Source organism: Alosa pseudoharengus, unplaced genomic scaffold (genome assembly GCF_046254945.1).
Source record: "Alosa pseudoharengus isolate Yale_2024_CS ecotype anadromous, Long Island Sound unplaced genomic scaffold, YU_APseudo_1.1 YU_APseudo_1.1_scf_22, whole genome shotgun sequence".
Taxonomy (NCBI): Eukaryota; Metazoa; Chordata; class Actinopteri; order Clupeiformes; family Clupeidae; genus Alosa; species Alosa pseudoharengus.
Window position 1 is genome coordinate 4,749,476 of NW_027468680.1, and position 25,406 is coordinate 4,774,881.

The window sequence follows — 25,406 nt, forward strand, 5'->3', positions numbered from 1 at the left end:
TCCTGTAACTTATTTGGATGAATGGCATTACAGTTTACAATTACCACTCCAGTAGGATGTATACATACCTCTCCACACAGAACTTATTCATCACAACTGTTTTGTTTTTTAGAAACGCTATCAAATAGCAAAGATGAGTCCAAGAGCTCGACATTTCCTTTCAGCTCTCTTCTCGAGCAAGTTCTCGATGTCCCCAGGGGGACCTCTTAGGACCATGGGGTTTAACGAGGACCAACCAATTACTGGACCATTAGCTGCCCAGTCTCCCATGAATCAGCCTCTGAGGAGGCGCAAGGTTTCCAGGACCATAGCAGCTTTATGGGGTCATCCAACGCAGCCGAGCGTGATAAATAAATAAATAAAAACAACACACTTAGCAAAACAACGGCCAATAAGCCCTTCTTCACATGCCACTGACAGTATGCGTTACTTTCCAAGCTGGATCGTTTTTGTTTTGTTTTCTCTACACATCCAGTGATGTCAGTTGAGTGGGTGATGATGGAGGTTGTGGTAAGCCAGTACAGACTACTTCAGCATCTTCTGGTAAACCAGTAAGATCTTAAAATCTCTCTCTGACACTGAAAAATGAAATCTTTTTTTTTTTTTTTTGATGCAGTTTTGTGTTACCATGAGAAAAGGCATGACTAAACATGCTGTGTCAGAGAGAGCTTTAAGTCCTGTGGCTGTGTCTTTGGTCTGGCTGCGTGTGCTCATTCCGGGACATAAATTTCCAATTCACCAGCATCATCTCATCTCATTAAACTAACAATTACCCCGTCAATCCAGATTTATGGCTGCAGAGGTCCATGATGAGATTCACAGGCAGACATGTGAGAGAGCGCTACAAACACACTTCAAACACTTAGCAAATATCTTTGCAGTGTTTACATCACAGGCCATTAGACAAGCTGTTAGACTCCAATGTTAGACTCCATTACCTGAGACCTTTAGGTTAATGTGTGTGGATTGGCCCCGGTATAAAATCTGTCTTTATGGCCATCTTACAAACGGCTTTACGGCAGACTTCGCTCATTGTGAGCACTAACCCCTTTGTTGAGTGCATGGCTCGTAAACTGGGATGAACGGCTAATCTTAGCTCAACATGAGCACCTTTTAGATGTGATGAAGGGTTTCACAGGCTGTAATGGGGGGGAAGGAGTCACTCTAACCGTGGGAAGCGACAGGAATGTTATCTGGGTGCGTAACAGGACCCTGCCTCGACCCCCAGTCAACACCATTACGGAACACCCCCCACAGTGACCCGACAGGGACGCTGCAGCTTTTCAGACACAAAACAGAACCCCCTTTTTTTTTTTTTAGAAACGTCACTCCTGAGATGCCGGCTCACCTTCCACAGCACAAAGCAGACAGCCAGGCCAGCATGGTAGCAGAGATCAACTGGCTATGATACATTTTCACCCAACAAAAACATCAATGATGCCTTTCTCTTTCCCACAATAATGTGAGCTTACCTCCCTGAAGAGAGGGCTGCCCACAATGTAACCTTTCGAACCTTTCCCTCACCTAATAAGCTACCGTCTGGATCAACAAGACTGAAATGAATCAATGGACCTTTTCTCTTTCACAAGCTAAGTTTTCTCCCCTAAGACTGTGGGTTTTGCTTTTCAAAATAACCTCTACTACAATCGCCACCTCAGACAATCCCTGTCCCTTTTGTAAAAACAACTGTTGTTCACTAATGTTAACATTTTGTAAAACATTGCTGTTACTGTTATACTAAAAGTAGCTCCTATCTGAGCAACCAGCTCTTTCATATCCAAAACACTAACACGTCAAGAGTTTCAAGTATCCCTGCATTCCAAAGACGGAGTTAGATATTGTAGTAGAGCTATGAAAGCTCTTCACAAGCTTGGTATTCTCCCCTATAAGACTGTGTGGTCTTTGCTTTCCAAAATAGCCACCAGTACAATCGCCACCTCCAACACTCCCTGTCCCTTTCTAAACACAACTGCTGTTCACCAATGCCCACTTTTGGTCAGTTTCAAATATCCATACATTCCAAAGATGGAGCTTGATGCTGTGGGGCCTTTTCTACAAGTTATGCTGTTGTGGAAATGTGCCATACTGCTCTGTGCTGCGTTGTGGTCAAGTAGTCTGGAGTGGACATACAGTGGGAGGTCCCTGGGCCAGCTGGACGAGGCATTGATGTTTTGGTCCTATATGGCAACAGATGGGGCCAGATAGTGTGACTGTCTCTCGACTAAACTATGCTAGTTTTGGATTTCCCCTTTATACCCATGGATTGGTGTAGATATCTATTGATCATGCAGGCAACAATTAACAATTACAAACAGACATTCAACTCTCAACACATGTGTCTGAGAATGAGCGAGGTTTCAGTTGTGTTGTCTAATTAGCCTCATCATCTTTGGCCATGCAAACACTAAACTGAGGGGTCAGCTTATCGCTGTCGGGGAGACTGCTAAAGGGACACAAAGCCGCCCTAATCTTCCTCATCGACTGGAAGAGGGATTTGGAGGTCTCTCCCCCTAATCAAAAACACAAAGTGCAAGACAACGCAAAAGTAAGATTAGATTATCACAATTCCATCAAAAACACAGACAATTTATCTCATTACTGCGTATTAAAGGGCTAATTAGTGATTCGAATTCACAAGGATGTCTGATGCATTTACTGTAAGTCACAATGACTGACCAATGATATGCTCGAGTCTGTCAAGTTCAGGAACAAATTTAGATGTTTGATGACGGAAACAAAGACTAAAACATGACTATACTATATCTAGTATTTCCATTAGGAGTAATAACACTGTGTAAGAGTTTCAGCCCGTCACTGATAGTGTGTGCTATGTATTCAGTGTTTCCCATACATTGACTTATTTGTGTATGTGTGTGTGTGTGTGTGTGTGTGTGTGTATGTATTCAGTGTATCCCATACATTGACTTATTTGTGTATGTGTGTGTGTGTTGTGGTGTGTGTGTGTGTGTGTGTGTGTGTGTGTGTATGTATTCAGTGTATCCCATACATTGACTTATTTGTGTATGTGTGTGTGTGTTGTGGTGTGTGTGTGTGTGTGTGTGTGTGTATGTATGCAGTGTTTCCCATACATTGACTTATTTGTGTATGTGTGTGTGTGTTGTGGTGTGTGTGTGTGTGTGTGTTGTGGTGTGTGTGTGTGTGTGTGTGTGTGTGTGTGTGTGTGTGTGTGTGTGTGTGTATGTATCCAGTGTGTCCCATACATTGACTTATTTGTGGCGGCCCACCACAATATCAACACTGACCACCACACAATGATTTTCCAGGTTGTACTAAATTGTGCTTAAATCTGGTTAGCGTCATAACCACGCTGCGCGAATTTGTTAAAAACTGTTGCATTCAGGTTAATTCTGCAAACCTACCACCACAAATATGATTTAATTCTGTGGGAAACACTGGTATTCTATTCTTATGTTACAATAATTCTGCTTAGCTACACATAATAAATCAACTTTCGTATTTGATGAAACATGTTTACTTTTATGTTTGCTTAACAGCTTGCTTGCTATGCTACGATCCTTAGAAATGTGATACCCTTCACAATGGGAACTGAAGTCCAAACAACATTGCTTTACGACATCTAAATCATAAAGAAAGAACATGTTGTTCTATCAACTGGAGTGCTTCCTTTCAAGTCCTCTTCCTTGGGTTCCCTTTCCCCTGTCTTCGCCGAGTTGGTTTCAGCTGGGACAATCAGCATAAATCCAATTATGGGCCCAGTCAGATCTGTCAACAACGGGCAGTTTGCATCCTGGGCAGCAAGTGACCTCACAGAGCTCTGCATGAGGGAATCAGTAACGCTATCACCACATCACCTCCTCCTCCTCCTCCAACAGCACTTTCCTTCTGGACTGGCTTCTGACCTCAAGGACAGGTTCAAACACACCAGTAGTTGCCAAACTTTACAAATCTCTAAAGCCATCTTACCAATATAAGGCTCTTTGGAAGAAACACTCACTATGTGCTGGGTGGACTCTATGTGGACAAACAATGATATCACACTTAGTCCCTTCTCCACTCATTCCCCCACAGGTTCCCTCATCTGTCCTCACAATCCATTTGTCATCTCAAATAAACATGGTCTTTGGAAAGAAAACATACAACGTGTGTACTTACAGTACTGCATGTGTACTGTTAAGAAGACCATTTCCTCGTAAGCATGTCCTGGCTAACAAGAAGAGGGTTTTCAGAGAGAGTGAGAAAATGTGCTGGGATGTCAAGAAAGTGAGGCAGTCAGACACAGACTTTGTTTAGGGGAACTGTTTGACACAGCGATGAAATACTGAGTGTCACGGAAATGTTTGAGAGGAACAAGTTGAAGAGCTGCACAGAAAAGAAAAAGAGGGCAAAACTACTGAGAGAAAAGAAAAGTGAAGGATGAAAACTAAAGATGAAGAACATAACACCTGACATCCAAAAGTCATTATACACAAACACCCAGCACAGCTTGGCAAGCCTTCACACAATTGCCACTCTCCAATAAACGTCAGGAAGGCGACAGAGTCAAGATGCTCTCTGTGTTTCAGATCAAATCTGTGACTCCTCCACATTTAACAAGCAAACAATAAAATGAAAGTCCTCACATCACAAACTGAATGCAGAACACAAAACGCATGCATGGAATGCAGTATCAAAGTTCTAAATCCATGTGGAGCACAGCACTGCCTTTCTTCCAAATTCTGTCTGACTGCCTTTAACTGAAGTATGGAGGCATCATCCTGTTGAGTTCTACAGCAATTATATCAATGTGACTGAAATTAAGATAACAAAACACAGCACATTCTCCAGGATATTTGGTTTTGTTTTGTTTTTTTTGATTCTTTTTTTCATTGTGACACACCTCAGTAATAACCCGGAAAACTGTGTTCTACATGATGGACGGGGTCATTTTCTTGTATACGGTGGCCACTAAATAACAAACTTCCCCCCTGTCATGGGGCCGGCACCTCCACGGGGGAGTATCCATCAGTCATCAACTGCCCAGGAAGCCCAGGCTGGTGCGACTCGCCCGAATTAATCCCCTGAATTTATGACCAGAATAATCTAAAAAAGTGGGAGCAGGCCTGGCAGACACTCGGACTGTTGGCAGGCAATAAATTAGATTAGAGTGAGTCCTTTACAGTGTAGGGGGTGAAAGTCCTCTGAACTTGCGATAGTGAGGCTTCCGTTCTGAGTCAAGACTGAGAGAAAGGTGTGGTATAGAGCGCTCAAGGTCCAGTCTACACAATCGCTCTCTAAGATCCGTCCAGTATGCCTGTTGTTACATTCCCTGTTAAAAGTGGAAGATTTTCCAGTCTCAATTCAGTTTGTGAAAAACAAAATGAGCTGCAGTTTCACTACAAGCTAATCATTCTTCTGGCAGCCTAACACCTAACAATAACAAAAGCTATATGCATTAGTGGAAAAGTTATATTTGCATGAAATCTGTCTAATTCTGGGGTCATTTGAAACCAGCCATGTTTACTTGCATGTCTTGGCCTTTGGCGCATTATCCCAAAAGCTCAGGGTGGCCAGTGTGGTCTGTATGGAGCAATAGATCTTAAATGGCGATTAATCCTCATTAGGTCTACTTTCCTGGGCTAAGGTTTGAGGTAATTAGAGATGGCCCATCTGTGCTGGCCGTCTAAAACAGTGGGAGCTGTCTACACTAGTCACAGGCAAACAACGGCTTGTGCACAAAATGTAGCCTACAGTATGTCTTGGTCTGAGCCTACGTGTGAGGGCCTGGATTCCTTTCATCTGAGACTCATCCTGCGCAAACATCTCAATCACATCCAGGCTAAGAGCAACATGCAGAGTTTCCATCAGGTCAGCATCAGAACTGGGACAGATTCAATATAGAATCCGGTGCAACCTGGGTTCACTCAGAGCCATTGTAGAATCTGATGCTATCTGGGTCCACTCTAGAATCTGATGCTATCTGGGTCCACTCTAGAATCTCATGCTATTTGGGTCCATTCTGGAATCTGCTATCTGGGTTGCCATCCACTGTGACTTTCACCCAGAGTCCTGAAAGATGCTAGAAGTTTTGTAATGAGGCTTGTAAAATGCATGTGGCAATACCTGCGTAAAGAAATAATCCCTTTTCTGACAAAACTTTATTATCATCATCTTTATTATCATTGCCAGCCTAAAATCTTTATCTGTACCTGGGAAACGTGCCATTGTCTAAAAAAGCTAAATGTGCCCTTTATGGGTTTTCATTAGTGGACTCAATTGGGCAAACCCAGACACATTTACTTCTGAAATGGACCCTTTTTCATATAGCAGCTTAAATTCTAGACAGGAAGGCTTGTGAGCCTTTTGTAATCATACATTCACACTCATAACCATAGATAGGTGGCCAAAGCTTGATACACTCCTCCAACATGCATCCACATCTTGACACTGCGTACTTACCATTCAGTCCGTTGGGGATGCTTCTGTGGAGATGGGTGTTGGAAATGTCATCCATGGACCTCCCCATGTTTGCGATTTTCGTGTCGGTAGGCTTGTGAAGGCCTATGTGATTATGATGATGATCCGGACTCCCGGCACTGCCCGTGCTGGAGGTACTGCTACCGTCCCCTACGTCGCGCACAGTGCTAGATCCCCCGTTTAGATTACTCAAACTAGTTTGGCTGTCTATAGAACTTCTGGACCCGGCACCGTTCCTTTCCTCATCCAGCATCAATATAATTTCCTTGAGTTCCCCATTTTCCCTCATCACCGTCTCTTGATTAGCCTCCAGCTCTTTCAGCTTGTGCTGGTACGCACCAACCTCTTTCCACACAACGCTGGCGGTATAGCGGCCGAACCGCTGCCATTCCCGCGACAATTTCTTGCCCTTTTGCCTGTCATCGTCCAAGAAACAGCACAACTCTCTGAGCTCGTTATTATCGTCCTGAAGCTTCTGGTTGACTTCTTTCAAACTCCGAATCTCGTGGAGATGAACCTGCAACCTCCGGTTCACGTCCTTCATCATATTCCCATGTTCCACCATTAAATTCATCTTCTCTCCATCTACCTTTCTCAGTCTTTTTATTAATTCTTCTTTGCTCCATTTCATAAGCTCTTCATCCGGTATTTTACTAAAATCATCCCTCGGTCCGTCTACACCATTTTTTGCCATACTCCCACCCGGCGTTTCGCGTTCCGAAGGTGGCAATGAGAATGTAAATCTATTTTAATTCTACTTCCAGGATAATGCAACCCCCAAAATAGCGTGCATCATAGGCGAAACAGGTCCAATAACACGCACACAAATCCGAAACATTAAGGATTTAACCAACAGGCTAATGCCTGGATCTCTGAGTTGAAATAACTAGAGGCGATGCAGCTGAAGCGATGTTATAGCTAAATCGATGTTAATGTATCCAGTCTGATCCAAAATATAATCTCATTACGATAATTTCTTCACAAAATAGTCTTCTTCAGCCGTTGTTGTAAAGAGCAGCCTTGTAGCCTACCTGTTTCATCCGACCCCACTACGCGACCTGATGAATGATGAGAAAAGCACCACTAGCTGTGTTCCGCTGATCTCCAGTCAGCCAGGGTTACGCGTTGTGATGTCAGTGTAGTTGTTCAGGGCAGAGAGCAGACACTTTCATAAAGTTCCCTCCCACGGCTCTCCGCTGCTCACTCTAATAACAAAACTCACTTCAATACCGATTCAAATCTTCATAAAACCGAAATATTTTTGTGAACTCAAATGACATTTTCTAAAAGCTTTCGGGTAGCCTATAGACTGGCGATAGTAACAACTTCGGTGAATCGGGAGATTTGCTGACGTTGTTCTCAAGTGAAATACAAACAGGTAGACAAGGTAGATGGTTTAATCGCTCCAGACAAAGGAACCCTAGGTCTCTTAAAGGAGCCTTATTGCCTTGTTGTGTGTAGGGTGAGTGTGGATAGGGCTTGCTGACAGTTCACTATGCGTTGTTGACGTTTTACTGTTTATTGAGACAGTTATTGATCTTCAAATCTTAAATATATTTGGTGGTACCGATGATGCTACTATCAGAAAGCAAGAATTGCTTTACCATTTTAATAGATCATGTGAGGACAATCCGCCCAATGTCTAGCAAGACACTCAGGGTGCACGAACTTTAGAGGAGATAGGGTTAGGTATGCCATATTTTTACACAGCAATAGGGACAGGACGCCACCTTGTGGACAGCATATGTCATCGCCACTTCTTGGGCTGGGCTTGGTTGCTTCCCAGTAGATGAAGTTTTATTCCAAGTAAAACGTTAACGTACCGTGACGCACACTGGTGCATTCAAGTTCTATAAACTGTAACAGATCGTGAGCATGCATTCACATAGAAGCCCAATTGTATACATGTTGGTACTTTAAATTGACATTATGAGACAGCCGTTCTAAGTTCTGTCCAACTCGTGTTCTGCCATGCGCCCTGTCTTTGTTCCCCGCTATTTTCTTATCCCGCTGCTATATTGGCCATATTGAGGCATCTGACATTTCTTTAACTCCATTCTGTTATTGAATTAAAGTTGGCAGTTGTGGTCTTGGGCCGGCTACATCCTGTCAAAATCGGAAAGGGACAGCTGTGTGGGTGCAGATGAGTTAAGGCTGAGATTTGACACAGCTGTTCTGTGGGAAGTTGCCGTTTGGAATCAGCGCAAGACGCAAGAAGTGTACCGCAGATCTAACATGGACGAAAAGAGGGTGGTCTGAGAATGACAAAGTGATGATACAAGAGCTACTTTGTAGCAATGTCTGGCGTCGCAGCTTAACAAACAAGACGGGTTTGTAGTGGGGAAAGGTTACAGGCTGACCAAAGTGCAGAGCTCGTTCATAAGATACTCAGACAACCGCTCGCCACGGGTATCTTTTTTTTTATATAGTCCGTTCGCTTGCATAACTTCTGTTAAATGTACACGACGTTATTCACTGGCTAGGCAACAAAGCATAATGTGGTACTTTTGCGATATCTTTGGTCGATTTTGGCATTCGCATTTAATTTTATTGAATTTAGTTGGGTTTTTCATAGCACCTGTAACCTCACATCCACAATGCTTGGACTTCAAGCCCCCTTTCCGACCTGAAGATGAGCTCCAGTTTTGCGTAATGTATAAGTATTTTGGTTGTTGTGATTATGCAAAGGACCAGGAGCTGATGGCGAAATATTACAAGATCATGGACAATTTTGACTATTTTGGATATGCCAATTGCGCAGCGTACGTTCAGGGCTTGCTATGCCAGGTAAGTGAAGGGTCATAACATCCGATTCACGGTTGTGAAACGCTAACTTGGTGTTGACAGCTCATCGTCAGCTTTATTTTAAGAATGTGTTAATGGACTGCTAGTTTTTGTAACACATTAGTTTATCACGTTAGCCATTAATACATAGGCCTGAATAATATGTGTATGTACTTGTGCCATATAAGGTCTGTGTTAAGCGTCATAACACATTTATCATGTCTTTATGCAACAATTTCTTAAAATGTCTTAAAATAGAAACGTTATAGCCTTCTAATACAATGTTTTATTAATATGTTACTATTATCCCACTACAAGTCACATATTCAGGCAGTGTATTTGGAGTCTATAAACCCTCTATTTGAATCCATACTATATACCAAATAGTTGCTTATTAAGGATTTACCAAGAATAAATGCCCTATTGATTAAGAATAAGACATTGTTCAATAAAGACCTAAGAAAGGGAAAATGGTGCTTAACACAGAACTTGTTGAGCATTAGTATACACATATTATATATTATTAGTTATGTATCAATTAACACGTGTTCCCTAAACAAAAGGGTTAGTTTCTTCCATTCCATAGTTTCTTTAATGTCATTCTTTAACACAACTACATTAAGTTATAATTTATTGACATAAAAAACATAGTAGTAATAATAATAATAATAATAATAATAATATTTACCCATAATTGTAGATGTTCTGGTTGATGATGGTGGTGTTTTTATTGTTGCTGTAGTTGTATAAATAGTACACATAATAACATGATGAAAACGTAGACACGTATATGTGCCCAAACGTGTTCAATATTTTGCTTCAGGCTGCCCAAGCTGCTATCCTGCCCTAGTCCTACTGTATGTGTTTTTATTAAGGAATGCTCACCGTATGCAGCGCACCTGTTTGATGCCGAGGACTCCAGCACACCTCTCAGGACCATCCCGGGGCTGTGCCCCGACTACTGCTCCGCTTTCCTGGACAGGTGTGAGTCCACCCTACCCCTAATCTCCGACGACCCGCGGGTCACCGAGCTGAAGCACAACAAAACCCAGCTGTGTCAGTACCTGCAGCTGGACGACCCCGACTACTGCTATCCCCACCTGCTGAGCAACGAGCACCTGACCAAAAACCTGGGCCGCGTGGCCGAAGACCCCGAGGGCTGTCTGCAGCTGTGCCTGGAGGAAGTGGCCAACGGTCTGCGCAACCCGCTGGCCATGGTGCACGCCAACGACGGCACCCACCGGCTCTTCGTGGCCGAGCAGGTCGGCGTGGTCTGGGTGTACCTGCCTGACCGCTCCAGACTGGAGAAGCCCTTCCTGAACATCTCAGAGGTCGTGCTCACCTCCCACTGGGAGGGGGACGAGCGGGGCTTTCTGGGGCTCACCCTTCACCCAGACTTCAAGTACAACGGCAAGCTGTATGTGTACTACTCCATCGAAATAGGCTTCGATGAGAGGATACGCATCAGCGAGTTCCACATCTCTGCTGCCGACATGAATGTAGTCGACCACACGTCAGAGAGGTTGGCATCATTTATCTGCTTCAGTTTATCTGTCTCAGGAGCTTAGGATATATTCACTCACAATACTACAGATTTGGACATATACAAGTTACATATGCTGCTGAACATTGTCCTCAATGGTTGTGGATTTTGATAAAGTAATGCTATTGTACCTATTTTATTGTGTAAACAACTATTATAAACAATTTTGTAACAAGTATTCATTTACTTATGTAACCTATACAGTACTATCTAAACTTATAAGTGATTTTTCTTATACGTCAGGCTTAAAGTTTTTTGTCATACCTGACAGTATAAGAAAAATCACTTATAAGTTTAGATAGTACTGTAGGTTAAATGAACTTGTTCGGAAAGCTTCCTTTACATTCACAAGTTCTTTATTGGTTTCCTGTAGGGTTATATTAGAGGTGGATGAGCCAGCGTCTAACCACAATGGTGGCCAGATCCTGTTTGCTGACGATGGGTATCTGTACATCTTCACTGGCGATGGGGGGATGGCGGGAGATCCCTTTGGGTTGTTTGGTAACTCTCAAAACAAGTAAGAAAGGAAGCCTCATGTAACCTTCCTTACAAAACGTTGGGAATCCACAGTGCCTCTTTGAAGTGCTTTGGTCCTGTTTGCAATCACAGTCAGCTTCTCTTCTGTGCTTTGAAGATAGGATCTGTTGTGTACTCCTAAGGAGCACACACAATGATAAAATAGCTTCCCTCTTCTACAAATAGCTTTGAATAGAAAGCACTTGCAAAATAAATGAAGGAGAACATGGCAATGCAAACAGTAGTGTGGAGTTAGATAAAATAACCTCCTCTTGTGTTTACATACTGCTGTAAGTGTGCCATTTCATTGCATTGCAGGTCTGCTCTCTTGGGCAAGGTTCTTCGCATCGATGTTAATGATAATGACAAGGGACCGCTGTACAGGATCCCCCCAGACAACCCCTTTGTTCACGAGCGCGGGGCCCGGCCGGAGGTCTTCGCTTACGGGGCACGGAACATGTGGAGGTGCTCCGTGGACAGGGGCGACCCCGTCACCAGGGAGGGGAAGGGCAGGATCTTCTGCGGGGACGTGGGGCAGAACAAGTACGAGGAGATCGACATCGTGGAGAAGGGCAGGAACTACGGGTGGCGGGCGAAGGAAGGCTTCTCGTGTTACGACAAGAAGCTCTGTGCCAACAGCTCCTTAGGTGGGCATCCGCTGGCCCCCACACAGTCGCTGGTGCCCACACACTTCCTGCGATTAAGGACATTGAATGCAAGATTGTTCCTTACACGTTCCCCCCAACAGTGCTATAAAATGACCTCTACTCTTTTTTGTAAATAATGGAAATTAAAATGCTCCAATTGTATCTGTATTGTAAGTCACAAATGAGAGGTTTCCTTTACGCCTCATTCTTGAATGTAAACCATGGAAGCACTTGTCTATTCCAAGTTCAGCACATGTTCAGTAACTTTGCCTTTTTGTCTCCAGACGATGTCTTGCCTATTTATGCCTACCCGCATAAAATGGGTAAATCAGTGACCGGTGGATATGTCTACAGAGGTTGCGAGTACCCCAACCTCAATGGCATGTACATCTTCGGAGACTTCATGAGTGGGTGAGGACTTGCCCTTCCTCTGTTGTCTTATTGAAGTTTAAATTTAGACTGATTTCATCACCCACACAACTAACTCTGGCCAATGACATAATGACTAGACTAGACAGCACCGCCACTCTCACTTTCAGTTACGCTTTAACCATAACAGTAGCCATGGTAACACAAAAGACAGACATGACATAGACAAACACAACGCCTTTTTAGTTTAATGAATCACCAGATTCCCGGACAGCCACACGTGAGCTGCGTCTCTCTCCTCTCCTTAGGCGCCTGATGAGTTTACGAGAGAACCGGCACACGCGCCAGTGGGACTACAAAGAGATCTGTATGGGGATGGGTCTCACCTGTGCCTTCCCAGGTCTGATCAATAACTACCACCCCTACATCATCTCCTTCGCTGAGGACGAGGCGGGTAGGTCATCTGGACAGGGCTCATAGCTCTCAGCTACTGCACTGGAATTCAGGCGTCGGATGTGCTGTGAAAGATTTGAAAATAGATAGTTGTGTATAAAGGCTTTGAAAATGTCTGATAACTTCTGACACTGAAATGATCCCTACTTAATGCCCTGCTTGGTTGTGTAATCTATCTCAACTCTTATAAGTCGGTGACCAACTCCATTCTGATGGACTCTCAGGTGTCGCCACATTTCTGGACAACAGGTCATCTTTTTAACATTACATAGGCACGCAGTCTTTCTCAATTCTCATATGTGTCATTTTGAACAAATTTGACCTTTCAAAACAGAGATCTACAGGCATGTCAGACAGACCAGGCAACAGTCCATTCCAGATATTGATGTCACCTAGTTTCCCCTTTGGGTTGAACCAGAGCAGGAGGCAGGGTCATTCCAAAGTTGTCTGCTTTCTAGGCCTGTTCGCCAGCACTGGAATATATTCATAAGTAGTGTACTGTAGATACCTAACCTGTTCTGATTAGTCCTAAGATGTTAATTTAAGTTCCATGAAGCATTATGAATGTACTAATGCAGTATTGTACAAATGTACTAATTCATTTATCAGTGTTCTTCATACGCTTGTGAACTTTAGGGGAACTTTATTTCTTGTCTACGGAGATCCCAAGTGCCACCTCTCCCTCTGGTGTTGTGTACAAAGTGGTGGACCCTTCAAGGTAAGGATTTCAGCACTTTGTGTCTACCGTGTATTTATAGATTTCTTGACACAGACGCTATGTACTGTCTGCCAGGTCTGTTCATCCAAATACACCAAGTGACTTTGAATCCCTGGAAAACGGCTGAAAACATATGCCTTCTCGAATATCAAACTGGCAATCCGCAAACTGTGTATTTGCGTAACAGCGCTAATAAATCATTAGGTTTTCTTAATCATTTTTCCTCTTTCATTGTGCTGTTCGAAGATCAGTTTTCCCTGAAACATGGCTTTCATTAAAAAGGAGGCCTGTGTTGGCAGTTTCATACATAGCTGTCATCTAAATCTCCTTCGAAATGACGTAGACCCAGACTCAGCTAGTTTTCTGGCCAAGACCTAAACTTGCATAGCTGAGAGATGTTATTTGTTACTAGCTGCCTTTTGAAGAATGCCTCATAGTAGAGAGTCTATTTGTTTTAATAGTCTTAAATAATGGTTTAAAAATTGAAAACTACTATCAAGAGCTCTGTTTTGTTAACCAGAGAGTAATCTTCTTACAGACGCGCACCTCCAAGAGCCTGCCATTACGACCCACTACCAGTCAAAGTCAAGGGCAAAACCATAAAATTCCAGCCAAAGGAAAGTAAGTGTCCATACTGCATTTTGTTTCCCAGCTTTAGCCCATTGCATCTCACAATGCTGTCTCTGCCTTAGCGTTATATACACTGCTATTCTACAGTATATTATTTATACTATATTGTATACAGTATTTCTTTAACGTATGTTATGCCAAACATGACTCATAATTATATTGTGCTGATTTTGAATATCTTTCCTGCAGCATTAATCAGCGTTGAATTACCAAACTCGCGCCAAGAGATTCCAGACTCCAATGACTGGTTGGAGGAACTCATGCGGATTCTGGACAAGCCTGGGCTGCAGACCACTCTAAAGCCGACCACTACCAGCAGGGCTCCCAGGTCTACCAAGTCCCGCAAGGGCCGGCGCAGGAAACAGGGCCGACACCGGTCCGACGCAGCACACCAGAATGGAGCCGTGCGATTGGCCGGAGACGAAATGGGACGTGCCGACCGGGGCAGAGTGGAGATCTTCGCCAAAGGCGAGTGGGGGACGGTGTGCGACGACCTGTGGAACACAAAGAACGCCGAGGTGGTGTGTCGGCAGCTGGGCTACCGGCACGCCCTCAAGGCTTCCAAAGCGGCGGAGTTCGGCGAGGGCAGCCACCTGAGGATCCTCCTGGACGACGTCCAGTGTCAGGGAACAGAGGCTTCGCTGCTGGACTGCCAACATGCAGGCGTGGGCAACAGCAACTGTGCACACTATGAGGACGCAGGGGTCATATGCGGGAACTCCTTCGACAACGGACACTGAAAGCCTCCGCACATAGGCGTCGACATGAGTGTGGCGTGCTCCACGCTCGACGTTTGATTACATCAGATTCCAGCGTTTCCAACACAACCCTGCACGCCATCGCCAAACCCTTTCGCCGCCGCCATGTAGATTCAGCTCTGTTTTTGCATTCCATCGTTCCATTGTTGAACGTTTCGCCACTGATGTGACAGAAGGTGTCGGTCCACTCAAGTCGGCGCCTATAAGCGGAGTGCAAAAATGATAATATGACCACAGCACACGGGGATGTGATCCACTGGTCTTAGCGAAACAGAGAAAAATCTACCGCAATGATTTGCCCAGGAATATTCGAGCTTTGCACTACCTCCTCTGTCACAAACAAGCAAATACACAAACAAGTGCAGCTGTATTGCTCTAGTAATTTTACCAGGCTTTATTCAATAACCTTAATTGACCTGATGTAATTGACATCATGTTAATACTACCTTTATATTCAGTTCAAAATAAATGTTTAACAAAAACTGAGTCTCTCTGAATACACCTTATCGCTATCAGTAGATACAGCTCTACAATAAATTCGTGAACAAATGACACTTCAATAACGTGCTATTTCATCCTATAAAGTTGAATAGGCACAGTTTCCTCTTAAGTTAAAGTTAACAGCAATTAAACATCGACAACACAATCCATCATGTAGCCTGGGAAAACCCAGAAGAACCTGTTAGCGAAGTTGAATCTCATTTGAGATGCGGTCTGGTCTGGTGTCAACGAGGCTATCAATCATGTGCACTACTGTCCAAAAGTTGCTACTGTCCACGTGTAGACGCATTCTGTCTGTGCCGAACTTTGAACTTGTCACGTGACACAGCTATGCGCCCGGCGGCTCCATAGCTCAGTGGTTAGAGCACTGGTCTTGTAAACCAGGGGTCGCGAGTTTGATTCGAACAGTGCTACAGTGGCTACACCGGCATAATGCTGCCTTCATGCGCCCCTCGGAAGGTCCGTATTTCCTACTTGACATGTCGTTCTGTCGACTTTGGTGTGTTCATGTGTAGATTGTGGTGTGTTTATGTGCTTTTAAAAGTCTGAATGAGGAAAATGCTTGAATGTTCAACATAAGATGCGTTCAGCGTTTAACCAACATGCCTAGTGTTGTTTCCAGTGTCCGTAGGCCTATGACAAGAGCAAATAAAATAGGTCTAATGAGCTATGATATGGATATGTTATAGGGGGAATTTGGGTAATCGGGGACATTGGGTAATGTGTTATAGCAGGCCTAGCCTATGTCATAAAACATGTAACCTACATTTGCTGAAAAGAATGGCGTCTAGGCGCATAGGGATATCAGGACAAGCAGATTGCAAGTGACAAAATGTAAAGGTTGTATCAGCGATTGCAGGCCCAAAAAAATCCCAAACATAAATGATCACAGTCATCTAATCTTTCCTAACGATCCGCTAACTGCCCACCCCAGGCAGTCAAAAAAGTGTGTCTCTGTAAGCAGCCTAGGCTTTGAGATCTGAACACAAAAACAATTGCTACCAACCACTCAAAGGCAAAATAAAGTGTTCCAACCAATAACGCGATGCACGTTCAGGACAGTTTCCATTGCATGGGGAGGGAGTAGCGAGCTAGCTCTCTGTTTTGTTTGAAGGTCAACAGAAGTGACGTTACCCCGCCATCGCTGATACAACCTTTAATTTCCGAAACAAGAGTAGGCCCTAGGTCTATTGATTGCATCAGGTGCCTTTGGACCCTATTAATCAGCAGAGAATATACCTAGCAGACAGCCTAACAGCAGATTGCTTAACACAGGCCTATAGTTATTAATCGAGCTCTTTTCACAGTTTTTCTAAGATATTTCAATGAGTCTATGATTATAACGGTTTATTCAGTTTATTCAGTGTGTAGTCTATTTGTTGTGTTCTGACATTTTTATTTGTGCAATGTTTGAGTATCTGTATCCGCCATTAGGGTAGCCTAAGCCTAGAAACCAATGTAGCCTATGTGAAGTAGCTTATGGAGTGCAAAGCACAATATACATTGCAAATGGGCATGATAATTAAGGGCAGAGCTACAGAAGTCTCGCCTTCAGAGACCTCATCCTACTTGACTATAAGGTGACAATGTGCTAGAGCAAATACACAAACAAGTGCAGCTGTGTTGCTCCAGTAAATTTACCAGGCTTTATTCAATAACCTTAATTGACCTGATGTAACTGACATCATGTCAACTCTCTCTGAATACTCCTTATCTCTATCAGTAGATACAGCTCTACAATAAATTTGTGAACAAATGACATCCTAACTTGACTGTAAGGTGACAATGTGCTAGAGCTTCCCTGGGCTACTCCAGACATGCCATAGCTTATGCCTATATAGCCTAAGTCTTCAACAGCAACTTAATGTTCGTGGTTTACTGTGTAACGTTGTGTGTGTGTGTGTGTGTGTGTGTGTGTGTGTGTGTGTGTGTGTGTGTGTGTGGTTGTGTGTGTGGGTAGTGTATGACGACAAAGCCTTGTTTACCCATAACGACTACTGCAGAAAGGATAAAAAAATACCACAATGCATTCTGTGTTTTTATCAGACCTGTCTAAACCTGTAATATACTTTCATCAATGTTTGAATCTGTAAATTCTTCCCCTGGGACAAGAGCCATATAAAAGCATTAAATTGTGTGCGTGTGCTTCAGTAACAGGTTCCACAACTCTGGCTGCTCACAAACCAGTAATTACACACTATAACCAGTAGAGGGCAATGTTACAACATGGTTTTAGTCAATGGTTTCTTTGACCAATTTGAATAAATCTGTTACATTACTGGATTCAATATCCCTCTTAATTTCAATGGTGGTTATTCATCACAAAGAAACAAGGCTATTAATCAGTGTAGTATAAATATCAACTACCTTTTCACAGTTGTATTTTTAGGCTCAATGTGTTTGAACAGTCAAATAGCACTCAGAACCACTAACTCTCATATTCTAACGAAGATTACGAAGCTTGTTTCCATATTCATTACAACTATTCCTCCTGAGTGAAGTTTCACCAGCTTCCTTGTGAGGAAACAGAGGAGGGCCACTTGAAGGGTCAATTCATTTGCAGTAAATCTCTTTGTGAACGTTCCTGATGAAACATTTATATAAAAAAAAAAACATGGGGTGCTGCCTGCCTGCCACCACAGACTTTGTTTTGTTGATAACGCTCAGATTCAAGACAACAATCTCAATGAAGTGTAGCCTGCATAGCCTGTGCCTCCTGCAACAACACAGCATGCCATTTCCTAGAGAAGCATTCTTTTGTATACATTCTTTGCTATAATCTAACTAACTGACTAAAATGGACCTATATATCGAATTTTAGTAGTTTTTTATTATTCAGGTGCCAACATAAGGACTAACGTTTCGACGTGTTCCACGTCTTGACTCTTGATACTTGACTCTGACTCTGACGTGGCACACGTCGAAACGTTAGTCCTTATGTTGGCACCTGAATAATAAAAACTACTAAAATTCAACATCTTTGTCGCTCCGGTGAACTCTCTCTCTCTCACACTGGATTCGGTCCTCTCCCGTCAATGCGCTAGATGTGACCCGCAGTAGCGCGGAGGTACATTTGTTTTTCTACGTGGACCTATATATCCTTAGCAGATTGCTCCTCTTTGCCCCACCAACCCATGTGAGACTGATGAACACCTCCAGCAGGGGTGTGGTGAGCGTGCTGGTGCCTAAAGGCTGCTGTGAGATGGGTGCTACACACTGGGGGGTGAAGCAATTTGGTTTAAGCAGGTTTATAGGCCAAGTATACTTGCGCATATACAAGAAATTTGGTCTCTGTATTTATCCCATCTGTGAATTAGTGAACACATAGCGCAAACAGTGAACACACAGTAAGGTGAAGCACACACTAACCCGGAGCAGTGAGCTGCCTGCTACAGCAGCACTCGGGGAGCAGGTGCCTTGCTCAAGGGCACTTCAGCCGTGGATGTGGGCATGGGAGAGCAGTGCTCAACCACTTACCACCGCCCACATTTTTCCTACTGGGTCAGGGATCGAACCGGCAACCCTTCGGTTACAAGCCTGAACCCTTAACCAGTAGGCCACGGCTTAGGTAAGGTTTATATCAGACATTGGTCATCTACTTCAAAATGGCTTATCTACAACAAGCCGGAATATCTCTATGGAAAGCTAGGCTATCTCCCCTTCCAGAGGAGACGCAGGAGATCCAGGTGGGCCCTGTCTGTGTAGCGTGTAGCGCTGCTGGGCTTGTGGTCACTGTGGGCTGCATGTGGTCGCTGTCAGTGCAGATAAGCCCATTTCACTTCTCATATCTGCCCCAGCAGCCCCACCCCCACCCCCACCCCAACTCCCCTCCCTTCCCGCACCCCATAATTATGGTTGATTAATGGGACAGTAATGAGGCCTGTCCCCCAGTCAGCTTTAAGTAGGACGCTGACCCGAACAAATCCCATTTCCTACTACAGCCAAAGATGGCTCCCGGTCTCGTCTCATCTTTGAAGTTCCCAGTTAGCTATTGGAGTACAGTAAGCGTGCAATAGCCCTTTTTGTTGCTTAGGTATTTATTTTCAAACCTCTCTTGTTATCCCGATACAGAACAATACGGACTCCACAATGCAATAACATCCAAAAATCCAATGATTGCAATGATGCAATGGGAAGAGATGAGAGTGAATTGATCAGTGATGAGTTTAGGGACGATATACAGAAGTACGTAATTGGACTTTGGTGTGCTGAAGTGATTAGCCTACTATTTGCAGTAGAGTGACTGCACAGTGGTGAGTGAATGATGCAGGTCAGGCAAGCCCTGTCCTGCCTGTTTAGCCTTCTGTTTAGTAGTGCGTTTGCATGTCCTCCTCGTCGTGTTTAGTAGTGCGTTTGCATGTCCTCCTCGTCGTGTTTAGTAGTGCGTTTGCATGTCCTCCTCGTCGTGTTTAGTAGTGCGTTTGCATGTCCTCCTCGTCGTGTTTAGTAGTGCGTTTGCATGTCCTCCTCGCTTCTCGTTTCTAGATGTGTTTTCCCACACTGCTGCAGCTCCGTGGCGTGGCTCCATGTGGGTTGCGAGGTCTCTGGGTCTATTCTTGGGAGGGAGGGCGGGCGGGCGCCGGGCGGCAGACGTGAACGGGTCAGTGACTGCGAGTGCGGGGCTGCGTCTGGCTCCAGCGTGCCCGAGACCCGCCACACAGCTGTTCCCCCACAGCGTGAGGCCAGCCTGGGGACGCCCGCACCCCCCCCCCCCCCCCACCCAGTCCCCTAGCAACTCCCCTGAACTTCAGAGGCCCCCTCACCTCACCTTATCTCTCTCTCTCTCTCCTTCTCTATCTCTCTCTCCCCTTCTCTCTCTCTATCTCTGCTTTTCTCTCTCTCCGTCTCATACACTCTCTCCCTCTTTCTTTGTCTGTGTTTCTTTCTCTCCTCTCTCATACACTCTCTTCCTCATCTCTTTCTCTCCCTTTCTGTCTCTCTACTCTTCACTCCTTCTTTGTCAATAAATCTCTTTTTTATTCCTTCCCCCCTTCCCATTGTCATCCTTTCCTCTCTCTTTTCTTCTGCGTCTTTACTTCCACTTTCTCTCTCTCTCTTTTCTTTCTTGACTCTTCCTCTACCACTCTTGCCTCCTCTTCCACCAACTCATTAGGTTTTTCCATTAAATTGCTGTTATATGTGTATGTTATGTGAATCATATTCCGGCCTTGGTTCCTTCTCTCCCTCTCTCTCACTTTCTCCCTCTCCTTCTCTCCTCCTCCTTTTCTTTCCCTCTCTCTCACCTCAAACAGACAGTGTCTGATTCCACTAAACCGTGCCGACTGCGTTACTACTGCCCTCCCCCCACCCCACCCCCACGAGCTGCCAAATAGCCCAAAAGGTTGAAGGTTGGCTTTACTTATCCTCCAATGAAAAAACACCGCTCTCAAAACAAATCATATTCCACCTCTGCTGTTGACCCTTTCAAGAGAGTTCCATTATCAGCATCATAGTTGGCCCCACAAGGCTTCTGTTTTAACATTCTATATGTTATCTTAATGCAGAGGAAGTAGATTGGGAACCAAATAGAACGTTCAAGCATTGTTTTTGTTTTTATTGTTGAAAGGGTCTGTTGATGTGTGTGCACATGTATGGAGGGACAGAGGAAGGGACGAGGCAGCGCAGAGCAGCGACTAGAACTTCCTCAATCTTTCCTTCCTTTATTAAAGTTTCCCCTGTGCTGGTTGTAATGAAGGTAGTTGGATAGTGTAAGTATTGCTTTGTGTGTACCGAAACAGGTCCCGTTGTTTACAAACACTTATTGATGTCGATTCAGATGGATAAACCCCATACTATGGATGCCGGATTGTGTGAACAGGGACATTGCATCAATGCAGTTTAGTGTGGACAGGTTCTTAGTATGAGATGTAGATATGTATTGATATTGATACAGTTCAGTACTGTATGTATGCTACTTTATTTATTGGTATTGATACAGCTTAGTATGCATGCTGCTTTATGTATTGGTATTGATACAGCTTAGTATGCATGCTGCTTTATGTATTGGTATTGATACAGCTTAGTATGCATGCTGCTGCATATAACCAGAGACTGAATATGGATCCTGTCGGCCTGTGAACCACTAGATGATACAGAGGCTGAGAGATTCAGTCATCTATCCTATCATTATTGAAGCCAAATTACAGAGAAATCTCCAGTTTAATGGCATCCAGCTAAGTACACAGTCAACCACACATCCACAGAAGGAGACACAATATTATCTCATGTCAATCACCACGAAGATCTGCAGCAATTACTTTCATTTTAAACTATAACTGTAACCATTTCCATAAAAGTCCTGAGTGAGTGATGGAATAAGACCCCAAAATATGACAGTGTGACCAAAGGAATCTGGTCTCTCCTTGACATGTCATAGATGGTTGAGCTTCACCCAAGGCTAGAAGAGGTCTGTTTGTATTGCACTATTCTAAGAATAGGCTTCTCTTTGCTACGCGTAGTCTTTGCATGGCTAGCATATAAGATGGCCAGGTTTTCTTTTCCCATGGTAGTGTGTTACCTTCCAGTCTTCATTCCTCTGGTGACATGGGTCAGGGTTGACCTCCGACCCCTGTAAAAGCTTGACAAACAAAGTCTGAATATGCGGCATGAGGTAGGAAAATAAACAGCCCAGCGCCGCAAATGGGGTGGGAGAGGACCAGCGGCAAACATTTCCTCTGGGCGCCTCACAAACAATGAAAGGCCTAGGACTGCCCGCACTTTGCTGATACAGACATCGCTAGTCTATTGTCGGGGGGGTGACCAGGTGAGTTGGCCTTCGACTCCCCTGACCTCCATAGAGGACATAATCACCATGCTTTTTGCCTGGGCCACTTTGTGTTATGGACTGGTATGGCTCACTGACGACGTCCCGGCGGAGTAGCAGGGCACTCAATGTGTGGAGTGTCAGGCTGGTGGTCAGCTTTTACTGGCTCCTATGACCTTTCTCTGGGCGCCTATGGGATTTGGCAGCAAACAGTAGGTGTCCAACACAGTTTGGGTGGCCTGGGAACTGGGGCGTAGCGGAGAAGTGACTAGCCGTGTTTGTTTTTGTTTTGTTTACTCTCCTTTAAAACTCCCCGCAGGGTCTCTGGCGGATAATGAAATGGCGGATGAAATAACTGGCTTTCTGTTATCACTGTGGCCAACGGCCGTTGTCTTAGATGTATGCATGACAATTAAAACGTTTTCTCTCAGTTTCAGTCCATCTGTTTCCCAAGATGGATTATTTAATTAACCAATTTAAAAGAAAAACAAAAAAAACATGCATTTTGTATTTAAACAGGATTTCTGATACAAATTATTTTTTCTGATGAGATTTAATGAGCTTATGGAAAAATGCAAATTAAACTTTATTAAAACTGTTGGGAATAGTGTTTGTGAGTAAATGATGATGGCTTCAGTAATGTGTGTATGTGACTTCAAATCAGTATGACATATTTTTTTATATCTTTCACTCTTCACATTAGCATATTTATGATATTCTTTTATTATTAATAATTCAGTTTAAAAAAATCTAAGTAATTAATTAAGTTCCAATCAACCTGTTCATTTACTCACCAAAAATATTGCCATTTGCAGTATCTCCACATAAACACACCATTACATCCCATTAGTAATACTGTGTCCTTGCAAGTACATTTAGAATAGTTGTAACTGTACTGTCATGACATATCGATGTGATATGTAATATCTACAGTATAATGCATATTGCACATGTTAACAAATGCTACTCTTCTCTTTACCTTCAGGTCTCTACTATGTGTATGGGTGTGTGTATGGGTGGGTGCATGTGTGTGTGTGTGTGTGTGTGCGTGCGTGTGTGTGTGGGTGTGTGTGTGTGGGGGGGGTGTGTATGTGTGTGCGTGTGTGTGTGGGTGTATGTGTGCGTGTGTGTGTGCGTGTGTGCGTGCGCGTGCGCGTGCAGGTCTGCATTCATCTAAGTACATTCGTTTCACTGATTAACTCAGGCCCAGGCATTCTTTGGTGTCCTAAATGAATGACCACAATGGTCAAGGGTCCTGTGCCTTCCCTCTCCTCATCCAACACCAGTCAAGACAAACAAATACCTTTACACAAAATGGCCTGTTCTTCTCAAACTTCCTTCTCGTGATGAATAGATACCAATAGAAAGACAGAGTTAGATGGGAATCAGTGCAGTGTGTGTGAGACTGAACTTTGACTGTGGGTTCTTCTAGGTTTACGCCCGAGGGTGAGGGTGCTAAATGGCCTCACTGACCTGTACTGGGAGAGAGGAAGTTAAGGAAGGTAAGTGTACAAGGGGTCAGCACGTTACGGTCAAAGCTCCCTCCAAAAGTCCCACAGGAATAGTTTGGTCATTAGCCTTATGGTACTGATAGTTTGTGCACCCAGTCCCCATGCTGGAGGTTGCAGGTTCAAGCCTCCAGGTTGGAGCGCTTGTAGAGAAATGCAAGTTGCTTACCTCTGGATTTGTCTTGAGAGTTATTTGAGTTGCATCAGAGTTATAATGCAGATGTGTGATCATTTCTCTCCTGCTAAAACATATTCGTATATAACATATATATACTATAACTATAAGAGCTCTAACAACTGTTGGAGTTTATTTCATTTCAGTGTGTCTGGAGGCCCTGAGAAGCTGGTGGATTGTCCCCAGTGTGTGAAGACATGTATGGAATGGATGTCATTTAGTGTTGTGTGGTCATGGTAACCTTACACCCCCTCAGCCTGGACAGGCCGCCGGGTGCACCTGTTGTGGATGTGGAAGGCCAAGGAGGACGAGGAGAAGAAGAAGAAGAGGAGGATGAGGAGGATGAGGAGGAGAAGAAGACTATGTCTGTTTTTGGTATTTTTCCAGCTGCTGGGACAGGAAGTGTGCTTTGTTGTTTGGTGCTGTTTCTGAAAGAGGCAAATGTGTAACAAAGAGGGTTATAGTAAGTTAAATGTTTCCTCCGGCACTTTGCAGTGCTTTTGACAAATTTAATCAAAGCTTAGCCTGCTCAAAAACATCCTTGAGGTCTTTTCTTTTTTGTTGTTCTTTTTTTCATGTTTCCTAACCTGTTTCCGATGACCATAGCTTGACTCACTCAGAAAGGCATTATTCAAATAATCTGGGGCTAAATGAAACCAGCAGGCCTCCCAAGGCCCCTGGGAATATCTGAGGCTAATTAGGATCGACATCGCTGCTCTGACACCCCACGCTCTCTCTCTCTCCCTCTCTTTCTCTCTCTGTCTCTCTATCTTACCCCCCCGCCCCCTCTCTCTGTCTCTTTGGGCCCACAGCAGAGGGGACCTGTGAATTGACCATAAACACAATTCCCTTCTCCTCCCTGCCCTTCCGATGGACAGAAATCCGCAACAGCTGCCAATGGAATTGAGGGTCGTAGCCTTGGGGCATGGAGTTCAACGAGCAGACACAAACCACAACACGCATACATTCATGCTGTACATATCATATGAACATATGGCGGGCACACACATATACCTACACACGCATCATGGTGGGCTTGTGGATCATCTGACACGTCAGCACAAAGTGAAATATTAAACTGATTACAATACTTTCAGTACTTTACCTTTTGGTCTTTTTTTTAAACTGTGCAGAACCTTTTCAATGCATTTTAAGGTTTTTTTTTTTTTTTTGGGGGGGGGGGGGGGGGGGATTTTATGCCTTTAATTGACAGGATAGTGGAGAATGACAGGAAGTGAGTGGGAGAGAGAGTCGGGGTGGGATCCGGAAAGGACCACGGGGCGGGAATCGAACTCGGGTCGCCGGCAGGTGCCCCAGCCAGTTGCACCACGGCTGGGGCCTTCAATGCATTTTAAGTTTAAATTTTAGAAATGAGAATCACTAATTTTAAGTTCTCAAGAAATGAGAATCAGCTATGGGTATGGAAACAGCCTGCACTGCCAGCACTGGTGCTATGGGTATGGGTATGGAAACTGCCAGCACTGGTGTTTTTCTCAGGGATGTGGTTCACCAGAGCGTTTAACCAAGCAGCTCATCTGGTGATTTCCCTCCAGACATGCAGAGAGAGGAAGAACACAGATGCTGGGTCAGCTAGAGCTGGCAGGAG

At 44.2% G+C, this 25,406-nt stretch overlaps 2 protein-coding genes across 3 annotated transcripts in view; one reads left to right on the forward strand and one right to left on the reverse strand.

The window, feature by feature from the left end:
* The window catches only part of ccdc85ca (coiled-coil domain containing 85C, a), a 49,251-nt gene extending 41,986 nt beyond the window's left edge, over positions 1 to 7,265 (reverse strand). The window contains exon 1 of the mRNA XM_076300313.1: positions 6,418 to 7,265. Within this exon, the coding sequence (XP_076156428.1) occupies positions 6,418 to 7,129 (712 nt within the window). The 5' untranslated portion in view covers positions 7,130 to 7,265. The remainder of the gene's footprint in view (positions 1 to 6,417) is intronic.
* Positions 7,266 to 8,847: 1,582 nt separating this feature from the next.
* hhipl1 (HHIP-like 1) lies at positions 8,848 to 23,619 on the forward strand. Of its 2 annotated transcripts, XR_012990448.1 has the most exons (10): positions 8,848 to 9,222; positions 10,095 to 10,741; positions 11,136 to 11,279; positions 11,597 to 11,925; positions 12,210 to 12,336; positions 12,603 to 12,748; positions 13,384 to 13,465; positions 14,004 to 14,086; positions 14,285 to 15,813; positions 23,550 to 23,619. XR_012990448.1 is itself a non-coding variant. In XM_076300302.1 (9 exons), exons 1-9 carry the CDS (start codon positions 8,932 to 8,934, stop codon positions 14,833 to 14,835), a joined length of 2,400 nt encoding a protein of 799 aa, XP_076156417.1. In that variant the 5' UTR covers positions 8,848 to 8,931; the 3' UTR covers positions 14,836 to 17,239. The 2 variants fall into 2 exon arrangements, 1 of the variants encoding a protein (XP_076156417.1); XM_076300302.1 differs by lacking the exon at positions 23,550 to 23,619 and having other exon boundaries at positions 14,285 to 17,239.
* The last annotated feature ends 1,787 nt before the right edge of the window (positions 23,620 to 25,406 follow it).